The sequence below is a fragment of the Lissotriton vulgaris genome, chromosome 7 (assembly GCF_964263255.1).
Source record: "Lissotriton vulgaris chromosome 7, aLisVul1.2, whole genome shotgun sequence".
NCBI classification, from domain to species: Eukaryota; Metazoa; Chordata; class Amphibia; order Caudata; family Salamandridae; genus Lissotriton; species Lissotriton vulgaris.
Genome location: NC_141695.1, coordinates 864499601 through 864519632, shown reverse-complemented (window position 1 = coordinate 864519632; position 20032 = coordinate 864499601). Strand labels below are relative to the sequence as shown.

General features: G+C 45.2%; 1 protein-coding gene across 1 annotated transcript in view; it reads left to right on the top strand.

Moving 5' to 3' along the window:
- Nucleotides 1-13362, top strand: part of GALNT10 (polypeptide N-acetylgalactosaminyltransferase 10) — a 952883-nt gene extending 939521 nt beyond the window's left edge. The window contains exon 12 of the mRNA XM_086931255.1: nucleotides 10116-13362. Within this exon, the coding sequence (XP_086787381.1) occupies nucleotides 10116-10283 (168 nt within the window). The 3' untranslated portion in view covers nucleotides 10284-13362. The remainder of the gene's footprint in view (nucleotides 1-10115) is intronic.
- Nucleotides 13363-20032: the final 6670 nt, after the last annotated feature.

Genomic DNA, 20032 nt, shown 5'->3' with positions numbered 1-20032 from the left:
ATGAATTTACCAACGTTTCTAAATTGACTTATAATTAGAAATTATTAATACCCCCCGACAATCTCACCTGTATTTCTCCTAAACTGCTCGATTCCAATAGTCAGTGTAAACGGAAATGTAAAGGTATAAAATTATCGATTGCAGAGTCAAAAGTACGCTATCTGTTCACATCGCGCTGCTCCGATCCAAAAGCCAATCTAAAATGGCCGCTGCGTAAGGTCACGCAGCGCGACCTTACGTAATTACCTCACGTCCTCTGATCCTTTGTTGGAATACTTCCGCAAGGTCTCCCCTCGCGCACAGGCGTCCCGAATCTCCACCGCTGCTCGAAAGATGCAGCCGACAGGAGACTCAACCGACACCGTGTCCAGAATAGATTAAGGCCTTACCGCGAGGTATGTTAAAATCGAAGCTCCAACGTTTCTGCAATATTCTTTTCGATATGCCGATATTCCGATGAGCATATTTTCTTCTTTCTGCCTAATAAAAAGATAATCCAAGTGCAAAAACCATATTTTCTTAGAAATATAAAGAGAGAAAAAAATAGTCAAATATCTATATGGGTCCATCTCCAACGTCGACAATTGTAAAGATGATCCAAGCAGTAGTTGTATGAGTTACTTTATTAAAGCAAGTAACATAATACAGGTGAGTGCCAGGGAGCAGCTGCAATGAAAGACCGCTCCTGTAAAACTGACCTTCACACAAAAGATGCAAAGCCTACATTCTAAGAACATACATTCTAACTAGCATCATAAGCATTCTAAAAAGAACCTGAGCTAAAGTATTAAAGGTACACAGTATAAGCAACATAACAATGTGGCAGTTTTTCACATTTATCTAACAGTCCAAACTGTTATGCCAGAGGGTCGGTGTGCAAGAAATGTGGTCTAAAGGGGCATTATGCCAGTGTGTGTAGATCCTCTGGGAGGAACAGCGTGGCTGAGAACGCACCTGAGGCAGTAAGTACCATTATTTTGAATGTGAATGAGAAGGATGGGGAGGTTGACTCAGGGAAGGTGGTGATGCCTGAATGTGATGTTGAAGTAGATGGCAGGACATTTGTTGTGTTGGCTGATTCGGGTTCACCTTTTACCATGATTATCAACAAACAGTGGGATGAAAGTGTTGGAATGGGTAATATAGAACTGCTTCCCCCTGATATTAACCCAGTCCGTTATGGAGGGTCACGCATCAATGTATGTTCTGGGGTATGTGGTGGCTAAGATAGAGTTCAAAGGCAGACATAATGTTGGAAAAGTATATGTAGCAGAAAGAGATGACAGCCTGTTGGAGTGGAGGAATCAGTGTGATTTGGGTATCATTTTGAACCCTAGTGCCAGCAATCCTAAGGAACAAGTTGTATTAATTGATCATATGAGAGGTGGTGAGAAATACTTTGAAGAGTTTCCTGAGGTGTTTGGAGATAGTTTCCGACGTCTCAAGGGTTTTGAACACCGCATTACCTTGAAGAAGGGAGCCAAGCCTTGTGTACATAAAGTGCGCTGGGTGCTGGATATGATGATAGAACCCTTGAAAAGGGAGTTCAAAAGACTGTTGGATTTGGGTGTCATTGAGGTATCAGAGTAGTTTGCACCAGTGGTTTTGGCGCCCAAGGATGGTGGTGCCAGTGTTATGATGTGTGTGAATTTGGGTGGACCGTCAGCCTCTTTCGAACATCTCTGAATCCATCAGTATGTTGAAGGGTGCTAAAGTTGTCAGTGTTTTACACCTTTCATCTGCGTACCACCAGCTAGTGCTGCAAAGTGATTCCAGGCACCTGAGTTCCTTTGTAACTCCCCTAGGAGCCTACCACTTTTTGAGAAGGCCCTTTGGACTGGCTAAGGCCTGTTTTCAAAGGGTTATGAAGATGGTCCTAGGTGATTTGGCAAATGTCCTGTTCTTTCAGAATGATATTCTGGTCTATTGAAGGAACGATGTGGAGCATGGTGCTGTTCTAAGGCGTGTTTTGGAGAGGTTGAGGGAGAACGGTCTCACAGTGAAAAAATAGAAATGTAGTATTGGTGTGATGTCTGTTACTGATTTTGGCAGTATCTGGAGAGGGTATACAGCCTAAACTGGAGCTTGTGGAGAGCATATTGAAGGCACCCACATCTGAGGATAAGGAGCAAGTCCGGTCTGTTCTGGGTCTTGCAGAGTTTTACTCCAAATTGATCATGGGATATGCAAGTGGGGCTGAGCCCATCAGAGTATTGCTGAAGAAGGGAGTGTATTTTGATTGGTCCCAGGAGTGTGAGCGAGCTTTTACTACAATCAAATCTGAGATTGGCATTTTCCCAATGTTGGGACATTTTGATGTCAAACTTAAAACGATTCTGATCACGGATCCTAGTCTCAAGTGATTGGGTGCAGTACTCTCTAAGGTAGTTGGAGGAGAAGAGAAAGTAGTCATTTTTGCATCTAGAGCACTTAGAGATGCTGAAGTGCACAGCCGATGAGACATGTAGGAAGGTGGCTACCGGACTATGGTTACCCCAGATTTTTTGCCTTGTGTTTAGCTGGTTTTCGACTTAGTTGGCCTGGTTCCCTGCTAATCAGGGCCCCAGGCTATCTGCTCTCTCTGTAAAATGGATTCCATGTACCCTAGGTGCATAACTAAAGTGGCTTGGGTCACCTTATCAGCCCCTGTACAGAGCACTATAGGTGCCCAGGGCATAGGTGCATCCAAGACCTACCAGGGGCTGCAGCATATCTTTTGCCACCCCTGGCTGGCTATCCAAAATTGACACAACTGGCTGATCACTCAGCTGGGGCAAGGTGGTGTAATCACCCCTTGCTTAGATATAGTATGCCTTTTTCTAAACCTATCTGGACACATATAAACCTATAAGCCACTCCTATGGCAGGCCTTAACAATCCTGGAGGCAGAATGCGTGGTTTTATGTGAGATGGTGCTCTAGCATGAGCTGAGCCTGTCTGCAGCTGTCGGTACCAATTCCCTTAGCTGTTCCGGGATATTGCCATACCATATACTATTAAGTGCATTATAATCCTCGCGGTTATATGTTAACTTTGGTTTGGCTTCATCAAAACATGTCGTGTAAGGTGTCATACGATTTGGAATACTATCCCCTCGACAGTCCTGTAGACGGGGATAGCATTCCACCCCTCTAGAGGGAGACAACATGCTACTTTGCTAAAACGCGGTTGATTTTAAAAGGAGCCTCAGCACCACAAAATGAATGCTTCTGCCACAGACACGAGTCTGACCTCCTGCAGCTGACCGAAACTCAGCCAAGGAGGCCTGGACAAAGGCTTTCCTGTCGCAGGGAGGTGTCACACCACCCCAGACAGGAGATAGTGGATTGTAGCAGGGAGGTTTGAAAGAAACCAGACACTGCCTGGGGAGCACAAGGCTTCCCCTTGCATAATCCGGTCAAACCGGTTCTGGGGCTCACCAGCCCCAGTCCCAGCACCACCCTGGACAAAGGGAAAGGGGTGTAACCACCCCCTTCCTGGGTCCCACCCATAGGAGGGGACCTAGCAGGTAATCCAGCCCACTAGATTGGTATAAGAATCGGAGCAGTGCCAACGCACAACCACCTGATTGCGCCCGACATTGCCTGGTTCCGTCCTGGTTCCACCCTGGTCACTGCTGAGTGACCCAGACTCTGTCCCCTCTGCTTTCAGGTACTCTACAACTCCGATCCACCCTTGGATCACACCGGACACTTCTCCTTCACAACGCCTGCAGAATCTTCAGCTTCAAACACCAACAACCTGCGTGACGAAACCCGACACAACTTCGACCTAAGGGACCCGCTTCCTGTGGGTGAGGTAACTCAGCAACGCCGGTGTTCCCACACTGGTACACACCTCTAGTGTATGTGTCTTAAGTTTCATCCTTCTAGGTTAAGCCGAAGTCTCCTTAAACAGTAACTTTATAACTTTTACGCACCATTGACTTTGCATTGGTGCATGCGTGTGCTTTAAGCGATGCACCCGAATTCCGCGGGCTTTTCCCGACTTCAGCATTGCTAGTCCCGACTGCTCCCAGCGATTCCCTAGGCCTAACCACTGTTCGATTGGTATCTGGTGCGCCAAAGGTAAGCCCGTCTACGCCCGTCCGCGCCTGGACCGCGCCCAGCGCCAGACCCCCTGGTTCCCTTAATTCCCAGCCCACCCGCATTACATACGATTCCCCCTCCCTCCTTGCACTAAACCCTGGCCGACTCCCCAACTGCGCCCAAGCCGCACCTGGACACACCCATGGACCCTTCACATGCAACTCCTGCAAGTTTGACGGCACCAAGACCAACTCCACATCCACGAACACCAAACATAGATCTGACACCAACCACCTAAAATGCATCCTGCTCAACACCCGCTCGGTCCACAGCCACGCCATCAACCTTTGGAATCTACTAGACACCATCTCTCTAGACGTCGCCTTCCTAACAGAAACTTGGATGAACGCCTCTTCAGCCCCAGACATCACCATAGCCATCCCGGAAGGCTATAAGATCATCCGAAAAGATCGCTTCAAGCAAACAGGAGGCGGCATCGCTATCGTCCATAAGAATTCCATCCGCATCTCAACCAGCTCAGACATCAATCTCGCTAACGCAGAACACCTTCACTTCCAGATCCACACCGACCCCAAGACCACACTCAGAGGCACCCTCCTCTACAGGCCACCAGGACCCCGTGCACAATTCACTGAAGACATCACTGACTTTATCACCCAACACGCCCTCTCCTCCGAGGACTACATTCTATTGGGAGACCTCAATTTTCACCTGGAAAAGAGCAACGACAACAACACCACCACCCTTCTGGACAATCTCGCCAACCTCAGACTCAAACAACTTGTTAATACCCCCACACACCACGCAGGACACACTCTCGACCCTATCTTCACCTCCAGCAAACATATTTCCTTCAGTCACACCACAGTTCTCCAATGAACGGACCACAGCTGCGTTCACTTTGTTATCCGTGGAACATAGGACGCTGACAGTTCAGGCTCTGATTGGGTCCAGGTTGGATTATTCCAACATTCTTTACCTGGGCCTTCCAGAGTACTTGCTGCAGCGCCTTCAAGTGGTACAGAACGCCGCGGCCAGGGCAATCTTCGGCCTCAGTAGGCGCGCCAGTGCCTCGGGCCTGCTGGTAACGTTACATTGGTTGCCCATCCGCAAGAGGATCGCCTTTAAGGCTCTGACCTTGGTCTATAAAGCTCTTCACAAGGAGGGAGCTAAGTACCTCCAAAAGAGGCTGGTCTTTTATCATCCGACCAGGTCTCTGAGGTCGGAATCCCTGCACCTTGCTGTTGTCCCTCGGGTAAAGAAAGCGCGCCTTGGCGGGCGCTCTTTTGGACTGCTGGCATCCCAGCTATGGAACTCTTTGCCGCTGGCCCTGCGGGTAGCCACTAGCCTGCTGGCCTTTAGGAAAGGCCTTAAAACGTGGCTTTTTACTCAGTAGCCGTTCTCTCTTTAATTCTTGGCTCTCTGCTCTTTTAGTCTTTCATTTGGTGTTATGTTATTTTGTTGCAGTTTTTTTGCCTTCTCCTTTAAAAGCGCCGGGACACTCTTTTTGAGTAGCCGTGCGCTATAAAAATGAATTAATAACATAACATTAATAACATTGTCTACAAAAAGACCACAACCCACAACCATCCTCAACCTACCCTGCGAAGAAACTGGAACAAAATCACCATCGACCAGATCTCCACATCGCTTCTTCAAAACCCCCCTGCCCACTCATCGAACCCCAACCAAGCAGCCATTAACCTCACTCAATGGCTAAGCAACACCGCCGACAACCTAGCACCTTTGAAAAAACGTCAAATCAAACTAGGCAGCAAAAACGCCCCCTGGTTCAACGAGGATCTTAAGAAATCCAAGAAACTCTGTCGCTCCCTTGAGAGAGCTTGGAAAAAAGACCCAAACACCAACACCAGGGACGCCTTCAAAAACGCCACCCGCATACACCACCAATTGATCCGGACTGCCAAGAAAACCGCTTTCAAAGACCGACTAGACAAAAACGCCCACAACAGCAAGGAATTATTCAACATCGTCAAAGAGTTTACCAACCCCACTGCCAACTCCAACGACATCACCCTCTCTCAAACCCTTTGCGACTCCCTAGCTTCGTTCTTCCACGACAAAATCGCAGACATCCACAACAGCTTTGACAACCAACCCGAAGACCAACCCACCCAACCCTCTGCCGTACCTTCACCCCCCTTGAACATCCTTAATGACTAGAACCAAATCTCCACTGAGGACACCATCCGCCTGATGAACTCCATCCACTCAGGATCCCCCACAGACCCATGCCCTCACCACATCTTCAACAAAGCAGACTCCATCATAGCACCACACCTCCGAGACGTCATCAACTGTTCCCTCAACTCCGGCACCTTCCCAGAAAGCTGGAAACACGCCGAACTCAGCGCCCTTCTGAAAAAACCCACAGCTGACCCCACCGAACTCAAAAACTACCGCCCCATCTCGCTCCTTCCATTCCCGGCCAAAGTCATCGAGAAAGCTGTCAACAACCAGCTCGCCGCCTTCCTCGAAGCCAACAAATCCCTCGACTCCTCACAGTCCGGCTTCCGAGCCAAAAACAGTACTGAGACCGCACTCATCGCAGCAACAGACGACATCCGAACTCTACTGGACAATGGAGACACAGTCGCCCTAATCCTCCTCGACCTCTCCGCAGCCTTCGACACAGTCTGTCATAACACCCTGTTACAACGACTCAGAAACATCGGAATCCAAGGAAAAGCACTGGAATGGATCACCTCATTCCTTGCCGGAAGAACTCAGAGAGTACGCCTCCCACCATTCAAGTCAGAGGCCACAGAAGTCATCTGCGGCGTACCACAAGGATCTTCACTCAGCCCCACCCTCTTCAACGTATACATGAGCCCCCTCGCGACCATCGCACGCCAACACAACCTCAACATCATCTCCTACGCTGATGACACTCAACTGATCCTCTCACTCACCAAAGACCCAAACATCGCCAAAAACAACCTACATGAAGGAATGAAAAAGGGTAGCCGAATGGATGAAGAATAGCCGTCTGAAACTGAATTCAGACAAAACAGAAGTCCTTATCTTAGGTACCTCCCCCTCCGCCTGGGACGACTCTTGGTGGCCAGAGGCCCTTGGAAAAGCACCCATCCCGAAGGATCACGCACGGAACCTAGGCGTCATCCTGGATTCCTCACTCTCGATGACCAGACAAGTCAACGCCGTCTCTTCATCTTGCTTCAACATTCTTCGTATGCTCAAAAAAACATTTCCTCACCCCCACCGAAACTAGAAAAATGGTCACCCACGCACTGGTTACAAGCCGCCTGGACTACGGAAACACCCTTTACGCCGGCACCACCGCAAAACTTCAGAAAAAACTCCAACGCATCCAGAACGCATCAGCCAGACTCATATTAGACATCCCGCGTAAAGAACACATTTCTGGTCACCTGAAAAACCTTCACTGGCTCCCCGTCAATAAGAGGATAACTTTCCGCCTCCTCACCCACGCACACAAAGCTCTTTACGAACTTGGACCCGATTGCCTCAATACACGTCTTTCCTTCTACACCCCCCCCCCCCACCCCCCCCCCCGCCAGCTGCGCTCTTCCAACCAAGCCCTCGGTGCTGTTCCCCGCGTCAACAAAACCACCATGGGAGGAAGATCATTCTCCTACCTAGCGGCCAAAATGTGGAACTCACTTCCCATGCACCTTCGCCTCACTCAAAACCACCTAGCATTCAGAAAGCAACTTAAAACCTGGATATTCGAGAAGTAATTCCCCACCCCTCTTCAAGCGCCTTGAGACCCTCTGGGTATGTAGCGCGCTATATAAATTTATTGACTTGACTTGACTTGACCCGCCCTCATCCATAATTGTGCAACTTTTATATGTTTAACTGTGCTTTTGTTTAAACGCTTAAGCCCCTTTACTCATAAAGAGTACTGGGGATTATTCTAGTAATAAATACATATATTTTTATAATATATACTTGTGTGGTGTCCTTTCATTTGATATTACAGGATTGTGATTGGTAAAACAGCTCGCTTAACACGACCTCTTGAGTTTAGCCTTTCAGGCTGCTTCGTCCATGCTACCCCTAGGATAGCTTGTCTATAAGGTTGAATTACAACCAGACCCCATAAGGGATTGTTTGGACTGATACAAGGTGGTTCCAGAATTGGAAACATCATATATCAAGACAACTTCTCACAAGACATTTAAAATTTTATTTTTGGGGTATTCCATTCTTAGTCAGGTCTGATCCCCGACCATTGGTGCAAGTCTTTTCTTGTCATCATAGTGATCACATGACTCCCCAAATCAAAAGTTGGACCGAAGGACTCCCAAGAATACAATTTTCATGTTCAATACATTCCAGGTTTGGCCAACACGTCTGCAGACTGTTTTTCACGTCTACCTTTGGAGTATGAGCAGGGTGATGAAGAGGCTCAGTGTGAATTGGGTTGCTGAACCAACGTTGTCAAAAGAAGAGTGGTCGAAGAGTGTTGATGAGGACAAAGTGTCTCCCTCTCTCAAGCTCATTATCACCATAGGATGGCCTAACAAGACACTTGACCAAGATGTGACATCTTGGCAGGATTCTCACATAAGCTCAGGCAAGAGCGAGATATTTGTGGCCTGGTATGGACCATATGATTTAAGGGGTGGTCAAGGAATGTCAGCTGTGTGCAACCAATGATAAATCCAATGTTGCCAATCATGCTCCTTTGTCTCCAGTTGATGTTCCGGAGATGGTTTGGTCCAAGTTGGGTTTAGACATAATTGGTCTGTTTGAGCTAATGACTTCATATGAAAGGTTTGTACTCTTTCTGTGGGCTACACCTCTTAGTGGGTAGTGACTAAATTTGTGAGTGTAGTCAATACTAGAACTATGAGTTTTTGAAAGATGTTTTTGAGAGTGAGAGTGTGCCAACATATTTGGTCATTGATAACGGAGTGCAATTTGCGTTCCAGGAGATGCATGTTTTTCTCAAAGATTTTGGGATTGTCCATCAGAAGACAGCCCTGTATGCATCACAAGCCAATGGCCTAACGGAAAGAAGGAACTGGGTGGTTAAAAGCTGTGCACAGAGGGCACTAGAATCTAGACTGTCTTTTGAGAGTGTTTTGAGAGAATCGTGGTGGGCTGATCGAACTACCCCCAATGTTGTCACGCAGAGGTCTCCCTTTGAGGGGGAGGATGGCTAATTCTAAATTAAATCCTGTGTGGTCACCCATGAGTAACAAAAGTGGCATTTCTGATGAATCAAGTAGGACCAGGCTTCTAGATTATCAACAAAAGTATACATTGAGGTATGATGCTAAAATGTCGGTTAAAGGGAAGAAATGCAATGTTGGGGATCAAGTTCTTGTGAAGAAGGTGAGACATGGCTGTAAGGGACCTTCTGGCTTTATGGGTCCCTACACCATCACAGCCATCAAGAAAAATGTTGTGACAGTCAACACAGGTAGTACTTGGAGTATGTCAGGACTTGGTAAATTTGCCAATGTTACTGGGTTTCCTGGTGCCAATGTTCCTGGAAGCACTGGTTGCTGTGATGATGGTTTGTGCAGATCCTCCTAAAATAGATGTAAAAGAGTACCAGCCAAGTGTGAAGATTATGTTCCTCTCGAAGTCATATGGTTGTGTGCATAGATTCTCCTTATGCTAAGTTTCCTTTCATTCTTTTTTGTGTTGTTTTCTTTACTCCTTCATTTTGTTGTAAAGGGGATGTGTTGTAATTTGCTTTGCCTTTAAAGAATGCCAGCTCGAGCCTGAAATGTCATGGTCTTCAGGGGGATGTCCGAGACCAGTCATTCCATGGCTGGCTGGGGAGCTGGATAGTCCATGGTCTGGTTTGAATAAAGTTTCTTTGGAAACCTAAATTGACTCTGCTTTGCTAATGCTTGTTATATTTTTAGACACTACAATGTCCTTTGCGAAATCGCACCATCTTAAGTGAATAAACTAAACTGATGTACATTGTTCGAAAGACAGTCGTAGCACCGTTGTATTTGCGCTTTATTTTTCAGTGTGTAACTGTTTTAACAATATAATCGTTTCAGCTGTATCCCTTTTCTACATTTCTCCTTACAGGACAAAACACTATACCACCCTATCAGCGGCAGCTGCATGGACTGCAGCCCTTCTGAACGCAAGGTTTTCATGAACATCTGCAACCCTTCAGCATTAAGTCAGCAATGGATATTTGAATATACAAACCACACAATTTTACAGAACCTTAACAGGAACAAGGACTTGTAGTGACCTAAAATAGACCTATAAATTTATATTTACAACTATATTTTTATTGGGCGGAGGATACCACAAAATGAAGAAATTAGTTTTTAAATGAATGTTGTGGCGGGGTGAAATTAGAGCTTTGTGTGTGAAGACCAGTTTGAACTCTTATACCAAGAATGCTGCGTCCACTAACTCCAGACAATTTGCATTTTTTACTTCACTGAAATTCCAGAGTGCCTCATGAGCATATTAGGGCAGTGGGCTTCACTCTCCGATTGTGGCATCATCCTAGCACATTGATGACCTCCTGAATGTGAAGAGCTGAACTGATAGCACATTCTCCTCAAGCAGGAAGCGAATGACAAGTAGCCTCGGATTCATGTATACACATCCAAGCACTGTACAGAATGCATCTCCTTGTAAGAAGCAAAGTACGCCTTTTGCTACTGTGGCACATGTCACTCACCGTTTGTGTCTAAGTACAGAGACTTTGAGGAGATACGTTTCATCCACTTATGGGCATTTTGCTACTAAATGTTGTCAGTTTGTTTCAGACAATAGAAATTAACTTATTTTTCCTGCTGTTGGAAGCAAGGTGTTGGTGAACGTTGGTACCTAGTGGTTCGTTTGTCAAAGGAGACAACAGTGCGTTTCGATAACCTCGTGTAATCTCCATTTCACCTACTTCGGTATTCGTATGGATGGGCCTAATTACTTTGGAAAGTGAGGTTTAACTCTAAAACAACGAAGGATATGTGACAAGTAACTTTAGGATGCTTTATGTAATGCTACACTCCCTAATTAGGTTGTTAACTGGGGCCTAGCTGTTTCAAGTGCCTAAGACTGGCTCAATTCTAACCATTCTGCACGAGTTTCTGTTTGAATTGAATGTGATGTTTTTATACAGGTTGATCGATTGAGACGTTTAGAGTCTTCAGAGTTACATTGATGAGAGGTCGAGTGACCTCTAAACACTCTTAAGAAAGGTTGAGCAGATTTGACCAGCAGCTCATGACAACTCAGGTCATTTGTGTTTGATAATCTCAATAGGAGATTTTTTCAAAAACAAAGTGGAGTACCTGGAACGAAATTATTAAGAGCCTTCATTACTAAAGAACCCAGTTTAACTTAGGCGTAAATCACCCATTTCTGTATGTTTTTGAAAAAGTTTGACTTTGTTTTTTCTTGAAGATGTAATTAGTTTACTCATAAGTACGGTGTATACCCCTTGTGAGACTGTTTAAACACCTTGTGCCTGACAATATTTCCTGAATACGTCATCTCATTTATCATTCAACTAATTTTCAACTTGCAGAAATTATCTCAACTTTTGAAGAATAGACAAGTTATCAGGCTCACTCCATTATATATGCACAAAAGAGATGGGTTTAGGAAAACGTGTCATTCCAGTTTAGTCATAAAACAAGAAATGCCAGAATGTGTACCCTTACCTAGTGCCTTGTTCGTCCAGAGGTAAATGAACTGTATTAAGTATGTTAACCAATTGTGTCCTGGCTGTCTCCAACTCTCCTCGGCAAAATGCTGGAATCCATATCATGTGTCTGCCAAGTAGAGCTGCTGGGTGTGTTCTGACATTAATTGTCTTGTTCATTTTCTCAACTTTGAACTTTATCTATGATCTACATAAACGCTGAAAAAAGCCTTCTAGTTTTCATTGGTATCCGATCAATCAAAAGCAGAGAGGATTATAGCAACCAGATATGGCAGCCATTGACATGAGGAGGGGTCTATGGATAGGTCAAGTGGAGGTACCACTTTTCAATCCTGTGCCACTGTGCTGCTGCACAAAGGAATTTGGGAAAAGCTACCCGCAAGCTGTTTCGAAAGATGCTACCTCTACCATATTCCATAAGCTACTACATGTTTTCGTATTGCAACTTTCAAGATTTCATAGGAACGTGTCTGAAACATAAATAGATGTCTTCTTGAAAGGTTGCAAACACAAGTATGCATTAGGCTAAGAAGTGCCATCCATTAACGATCACCTACTGTATTATTTGTTGTGAAATAAAATCAAAACGGCAGTTACATTCCAGGCAAACAAAAATGGAAAGATGGGCATTAAAGGTATTAAAATAACTTTTTTTACCACAAAACCAAATTATGTGAAATAAAGTTGCAGGACTCACCCCTCAAACAGAACTGATAGCGCTACAAATGCTGTATTAGGCATTTTTGTCCATTTTACAGATTGCGTCTGGCATTGCTCTGGTGATACAGCATATCTAACATGACCATAGAGTCCCATTACTAGAGAAGGGTTGTCTTCTAAAGTCCGGTGGGGTCCTTGGATTCAGGCTAATATGGATTTGAGACCATAGCTGCTAATAAAAGTGTAGAAAAACCTCTACTTGTCGGCATTGCTTCTGTCTCACTTTTGATTCAAAATAGAATTTTGTGAGACGAAGGGTCTATTATTAGGGCTGGTAGGTTGATGACTTTATGAAATTGATCTCATCGCCTGCATGTTATTTTCCTAATTTACAAAATGAGGCTGTGCATCAGTGCAACTTTTCGCATCTGACAAGCACACCTGTGTTGAAAAGTTGCAACTTCGAGTAGCCAGCTTGTCCAGAGCGGCAGTTGGTCTCTCAGTAATTATATAGTTTATAAGAGGAGACAGTGCATTCTTCTCTGTACATGCCTCGTCATTTTGCTGTTTTGGCACTCATATCTCAAGCACTAATTGCAAAGGCAGTCCAGGTTAGTTGAAGCTGTAAAGATTAATATAGCAAACTTTTATAATTCGTGTCTCATGAAAATGGCTTCCTAAAAGTAGGCCAACAATTCAGTTGAACGTCAGTTTGTCGTTTGTCCTGTATCCTTTCTTACAAATCTGATTTTGCCCTGCGTGGAGCCTTGCGCACCAAACACGGAACACTGATCGTGAAGATTTTGAAAGGAGTGGTAACCAGAGGAACGTGTTTGTAGAAAGTGAAGGGCATCAGTAGCACTTTAATCTTAGAACCTTTGATACAACAGATGATTATTCTATAATGATGTATGAGGATTTTTTTTAAAAAGTTGAATGTGGTCTCTTTTTATAAGGTATTTAAAATAAATTGCTAAATGTTTTAAACATGTGTAAATTAACTTTATTGGGGGTGGGGAGCAACGATTTGGTGCTGGTCACTTTCTGTTCCCGGATCTAACCCCTCTGCCACCGTTTTACACATGTACTACTTAACTAAACATATATTGGGACCGATTTGTTGTACTTGAAACCAAATTAGAAATGTTATCACTTCTGACTAAATGGCTGTGATGGTTGGCATTGAGACACAGTTTAAACGGTAGGCTGGATGGCACAGGGATAGAATATGGTGGTGCAATAACAAAGGTCCTTTGCTGGGAGATGAAAACTACTTTAACAATAGCAGTGTATGTCTGCTGGTGGGGAAACAGTAGGATAGACGGATGAAGAAAACAAATCCAGTTGACAGCAGTGAGAGCTGTATACTCAGGGCATGTTAATGGTAAGCAACCCCTGAAGTGGCTTGTGAGTGTTGGTTGCATATGGCTGGGTCTAAACTGGGGTGGCACGGTGAGCAAACCAATGCATTTACCCAAATCTCTTGACTGGGGGTGAATGATTGATTTGTTCTGCATTTTGTGCATCATTTGTGTCTTTTTCACTATAATTAAAAGCAAGGTCTAGACACAAGTTAGAAGTCTAAAGAAATTTACAATGGGAAAAAGGCTACACTGGCATTAAGAGTAAGCTGAGAAAATCATGAACAAAGTAAAGAGCGAGAATGTGCACAAGCAAACACAATAGATCTGCAAGGAATCTAGACACATTCTCCTTAGTAATTCCATCTAACCAACAGCAAAAGGACTCCATCTATAAACAAAAAAAATAATTGCTCATGCTATAAATCATAAAAAGACCTGATGGAACTGAATAATCTCATTCACAAATCTGCTTCAAAGTCACCTAGGAAATCACCATCACAGATTCCTTGATTGAAAGCGAATTGAATTCCATGCCATGCAACTACAAAAAGCATATTATGCAGCATTAACCGTATTATAGATTTACATATTTGCTCATAAACCACTAGCTAGTGATACTGAATTATTTTTAAGCCAAACCTTTGCCTTTGAAATGGGTGTGTTTCAAAACAGACCTCCAACGAACAGGCTTGAAAAACATTGTTGTGAAGCGTGCCTTTAGATTAGATCATATGATGATGTAGGCATATATGTATTGAATTACCTATTTGCCTACCTTCCACGTCCTGGGGAGGATGAGTGCGTCACATGGTAATCTATAACATGATCATGCCACAAGACCACTGTTACAGATAAGCCACTTTCTGCATCATGGGATCCTGATTGATAGTCCTGTGGGGACCTAAAAACATTTTAAATCTACTTATAAATGTATTCATACATGTTTCAGTGAATAGTACAGCATGTCGGGGTCAGCTTCCACCCTCCAAAGCATAGCTACAGCCAGTTTTTCCACGTTTTAGAATAAACCATAAAGAAACTCCCTTTTCAAAACTACATTGCAGCAACTTTACCTGCAGACTCGCCTATTTACAAATGAGGAAAATGCAGTCTGATAGGCTTAATTTTAGGAAAGTTGAAAAAAGCCTGACCCTTTAAGATTTTAGGTGCTTCCAATCCCATGACGTCTGGATCAGGTATTTGCCTCTTAAAGCCAGTTCTTTTTTGTGGGTCATGAGAGTAGAACCTTAGAACACTGTGGTCGTTTTTACCCTACTTTTCTGCATAACTTCTTTTAGGGCACTTATTCTTCCATCTTTTCTTGACTTTTCCCTTCCCTAGGAAATGTTTTAAAGCTTTATCTGTTTTGCTTAAAATGCCTTTTCTTTTTGTCCCGTGCCCTTCGTGTGCAAAGAAGAAAACTTCCTATGACTTCCACCAGGTCTGTGTGATGTCTGCCTCTCTCACTCCACCAAGGAGTGTGCATTTTGCTTCAATATGTGCAGAAAAACACTGATGTACAGATAAGGCATCAGCCAAAAGGAAAATTAGATGACCTCACAGCCGAAGGCATGAAGAAAAATAATAGGGCCTGTATACTGTGACGCACCCCTTAGCTCAATGGGCCTCAAAGAGAGAGACATCACAAGGGAAAATGCGCAGCAAGCAGAAGAAACGGAAATATCATCAATCTCATCTCTCCTGTCATCAGCACTCTTAACTGGTATTGAACATCTCTACATTGGCAAGAGATATGACCCACAAACCTTTTGCGATCATAGCAGGGTTGACATGAGACTGACAGGCAGATTGGTGTCAATCCATTAGATATTGGTATATTCCAATTGAGTCCTTTGTTCTTCACAGGACTCTGTCATTCAAAATACCTTTGGAGGGTCTTCTTCAAACTCAGCTGAGGCTTCTCTTGCCTCCATCACCTCTAGTCCGAAGGGCATTATGGGATCCAATCTAATGTCAATGTTCCTCAGTAGGAAAAGGCTTCTATTCACTTACTGATTTCCTAAGTCGTGCCCACCATCTGAGATAACTCATCATCTTCAACAACCTTTACTAGCTCTACAGGGCGATTATCCGTCACGTAAATGTTAGAGGGCCCCATTTACATCTCTTGGCAGAGCTTCTGATGATTCGGATAGTGACAATGTCTCTTATACACCTACTTCGATCACAGATTAACTGTCAAGAATTTGTACAGCGGATGATATTATTACTTTCCAAGAGGTATTAAAGAAAGGTACATTCAAGCTTAATATTCCAGTGGAGTATTCCCAAATAGCTGTTTCAGTCATGATGGAGACTGTTACAGCTCATAGTAGAACCTAGACCTCTGCTCCCACTAGTGGCAGGGATGTTTGAAATGGGGAACTTTTTACATGGACAAAAAACTCTACTCCTTGACTTGAAAAACTGCAGACCTCTGAGAAGAGCCTGGCCTTTCTTCTTCTGTAACCAAAACCAGATTTGGTTACAGTGTCATCTGTTGGAAAGAGATGTGCATCAGTTCCAGAGACATATTCTTCGCCTGCTAGGGAAATGAAAAGAATGGATGTGTCAGGTAATAAAATGGACGGAACACCCTCAACAGTTCTAAAATCTGCCTGTGCTGCAATACTTGACGGATCCCTATGAGAATCTGTCAAAAGGTTTGTGAACAAGCTCCCCAGAGAGCAAAAGCAGAATACTGTGAGATGGTTCAGGAAGGTCTCATACTCCCTAACCAATTGATAAAGTTGAGTATATACTTGACATAACTTGCAATACTAAGATTTTGGTATAGCTTTGCCTCACATAGTTGAAACCGGATACCTAACTGAAGATCCTGAATCTTCCATTCTCAAACTCTTTTTATTTGGACAATATGCAGAGGTGGAGTTACTTTGAGTGATTATAATGAAGCAGAAATGCTAAAAACAGTTGGACTGGAGGAATGGGGCAAGTATTTAAAAACTCAGTACCACCAATAAAAAACACCATTGTTCGAGGCATGTGGGCCGCTAAATTCATATCTTGTGCATAGATCGCCGCCTAGTGTTGGGTCCGGATGATTGCACCTTGTTGTCCTGGAAGAGTCTTCGAAGTATCACGAGATAGGTGGCTCCTCCCCTGGACTACAGTGCGCATGGGCATCATCTCCATCCTCAGATTGTTTTTTTCCGCCATTGGGTTCGGATGTGTTCCGTGACTCTCGTTCGGAACCTATAGGAAAAACTTGTTTTCTTTAGGCCAGAAGGCCTCTTTAAGCGTCGGTATTGTACTTATTTCGGTTCTGAGTTAACTTATCCGGGTTCCCAGATACTTGAGCACGTGTGCTCCCAGCTTTTTAGGCCCGATCGAAGATAGACATTGACGATGGAATTCCAGGCCCTGTTTAAACGTTGCCCAGTCTGTAACGCGAAGTACCCTCTCTCAGACGTGCACCCTGTGTGCAACAGATGTCTGTCTCGGAAGAGGCGCTAGCTCTTCGACATGAGGCGAGACTATCGGCGCGGAGAGCGTCGGATGTGGAGGATATCTTCGAGGCTGGGGATGACGAGGGCGTCCAAGAGGAGGAACCGGAGCACTTCTCCCACCCGGCCTCCTGTCAAGAATCTTACTACGGAGAAGAGGTAGACGATGAGAACATCGAAGACGATGAAGCCGTCGAGGTAAGAGACAACGGTATTGCCATTGGAGCCGCAGAGGGCGGCTCCAGTGATGAGCAAGACCCAACCGAAGCTTCGGGGGTCGAAAGTGACACTGTCTTGTCAAAAGCTCAGGTTGTAGCATCGCCGGAAGGCCTTAGCCAAGAACTTTTTACTCATTCTACAGCCCCGCAACCAGGCCCGGCTAAGAATATTTCAGAGCCTTCGGTGGGTACGCCTTCGAAAACGAAACCGAAACTGACTAAAGACAAATCGAAACCGAAACTGGTCATACCAGTATTCGTTTCGCAAAGCCTCGTTCCATCGGATCCTAAGAAGGCTCAGAGTGTCATTGCCCCTTCGGGGTCACAAACGGGTGCCAACCCGAAGATCGGTACATCCAAGAAGGTGCCAAAGGCCAAATGAGACGGAGCGACGTCACCTAAGGCTGCCCCCGGGGGCGTGGACACTGAAGACGGACTTGAGTCGCAGCCGCCCCTCAGTCCGAATGCATACAAGTTGATGCTGGTGACGGTTCTCGAAGACCAGCACAAAATGGCCGCGTGACGCATCAAGCCGCAGCCATTTTGGAAATCCCAGCACAACGACTGGCTCGAAGTTGGCGATGGCCGTGGAAAAAGTCAAACAGCCATCGGGGCCTCCACCTATAGTTTTTGGACTGCCTCCGACCGCAAGACCTAAAACGTCTAAGCTGGCACAGGGCACCGACCCTTGGAAATTGATGTCAAAACTTAAGGGGCCGACCGCCACTCCTAAAGGCGTCTGTTCCAGTCAACCTTCTTCTGAAAACTCAAAGAAGTTGTACATTGACTCTGCAACCGGAAGACTCACCCTTTTCAAACGGAAGATCTTGCCGGAGAAGCCAATGGAATCCTATCAAATTCCACTTAAAAGGGAAAGAGACTCTGCTTCCTCACCAGTTCTTTTAGAGTCCGTAAGGCCTTATGGACAAGCCTTTACACATTCCCCCACACACACTGAAGATGGTGGGGGGGATGACCAAAATGACGAGCAGTTCAACTATCCTGATGACTCTAATCAGGATGACTCGCTGGATGTGCTCGACGATCAAGGCACGGTGGACACCCAGTGTTACCAAGTAAAGACAGCCCCGCAGAGGATACTGCGGCGTTCAACGCTCTAATTGAAAGGGCAGCATTGAACCATGATGTGGTCATGCATGCAGACCCAGTTGAGGAGGACTTTCTGTTTGATACCTTCTCTATGTCGGACAGATCAGTGAAGACGCTGCCGACGCTGAAGGGTGTCCTTAAGCACGCCAATGACATTTTCAAGGACACAACCAGAGCAAGGGTGGTGAACCCACGTATTGAAAAGAAATACAGGCCTGCTCCTGTGGACCCTACGTATATAAGGGGTCAATTGCCATTGGACTCTTTGGTTGTCTCCAATGCCCGAAAGAGGGCGAACTCACAAACAAGTGGTGATGCACCTCCCCCAGACAAAGAATCTAAAGTATTAGAAGCCTCTGGGAAGCGGGTTGATGCGCAGGCAGCGAATATTTGGAGAATAGCCAATACACAAGCTCTACTGGCTAGATACGATAGGGCTCACTATGATACACTAGAGCAATTGTTGCAACACTTGCCTGATGCATATAGAGAGGGGCGGAAATGTTGATTCAGGAAGGGAAACTGATATCAAACGCTTCTATCAAGTATGCCCTAGATTCAGCAGACACTGCAGCCAGGGCCATTAACACTAGTGTAATGCTAAGGAGGCAGGCATGGTCACGAATTTCAGGATTTAAGCCAGAAATACAAACAAGTTTGCTCAATCACCCCGTTAACCCAGATTTCTTGTTTGGGCCTGACGTTGACACGATTCTTGAAAAGATCAAGAAGGACACCGAGACGGCTAAGTCTATGGGGGCCTTGCAGTCTCAACAGTTCAGAGGGGGTTCTTTTCGTCGCTCATAGAAGTAGATGGCCGTCAGGGGGGCAAACATCTCAGCAAAGACATTACAATAAAGGTGGTGCACAGACCACCTTTAACAAAAACAATAGAGGTGGATACCGTGGTAACAGCACCAAAGGCAGAGGATGTGGAAATAATAACACCAGGTCCTCAGCAAATACCAAACAGTGACGTCTTGTCACTGCCCCCGGACCATATAACACCGGTCGGGGGACGACTCCAGCAGTTCCTGCCATCTGGGAAGGCATTACCACAGACAGGTGGGTGAGGCAACTTATCCAGTACGGGTATTGTTTAGAACTGACATCCACTCCACCCGACATACTGCCAAGACACCATCCTATGTCCGCAGAGCACTTAACCTTATTACAGCAAGAAGTGGCCAGCATGCTGCAAAAAGGGGCCATAGAACTGGTGCCTCTAGAGGAGCACGGAACAGGGGTGTACTCTCTCTATTTCTTAGTCCCAAAGAAGGACGGGTCTCTCAGACCCATTCTGGATCTGAGACCCTTGAACCTATACATCCTTTCAGAACATTTCCACATGCTGACTCTGCAGCAGGTCCTGCCATTGCTCAGTCAGGGGGATTTCCTGGCAACTCTGGATCTGAAGGATGCATATTTCCATATACCTATACATCAGGCACACAGGAAATACCTCAGGTTCACTATACAGAACAAGCATTACCAGTTC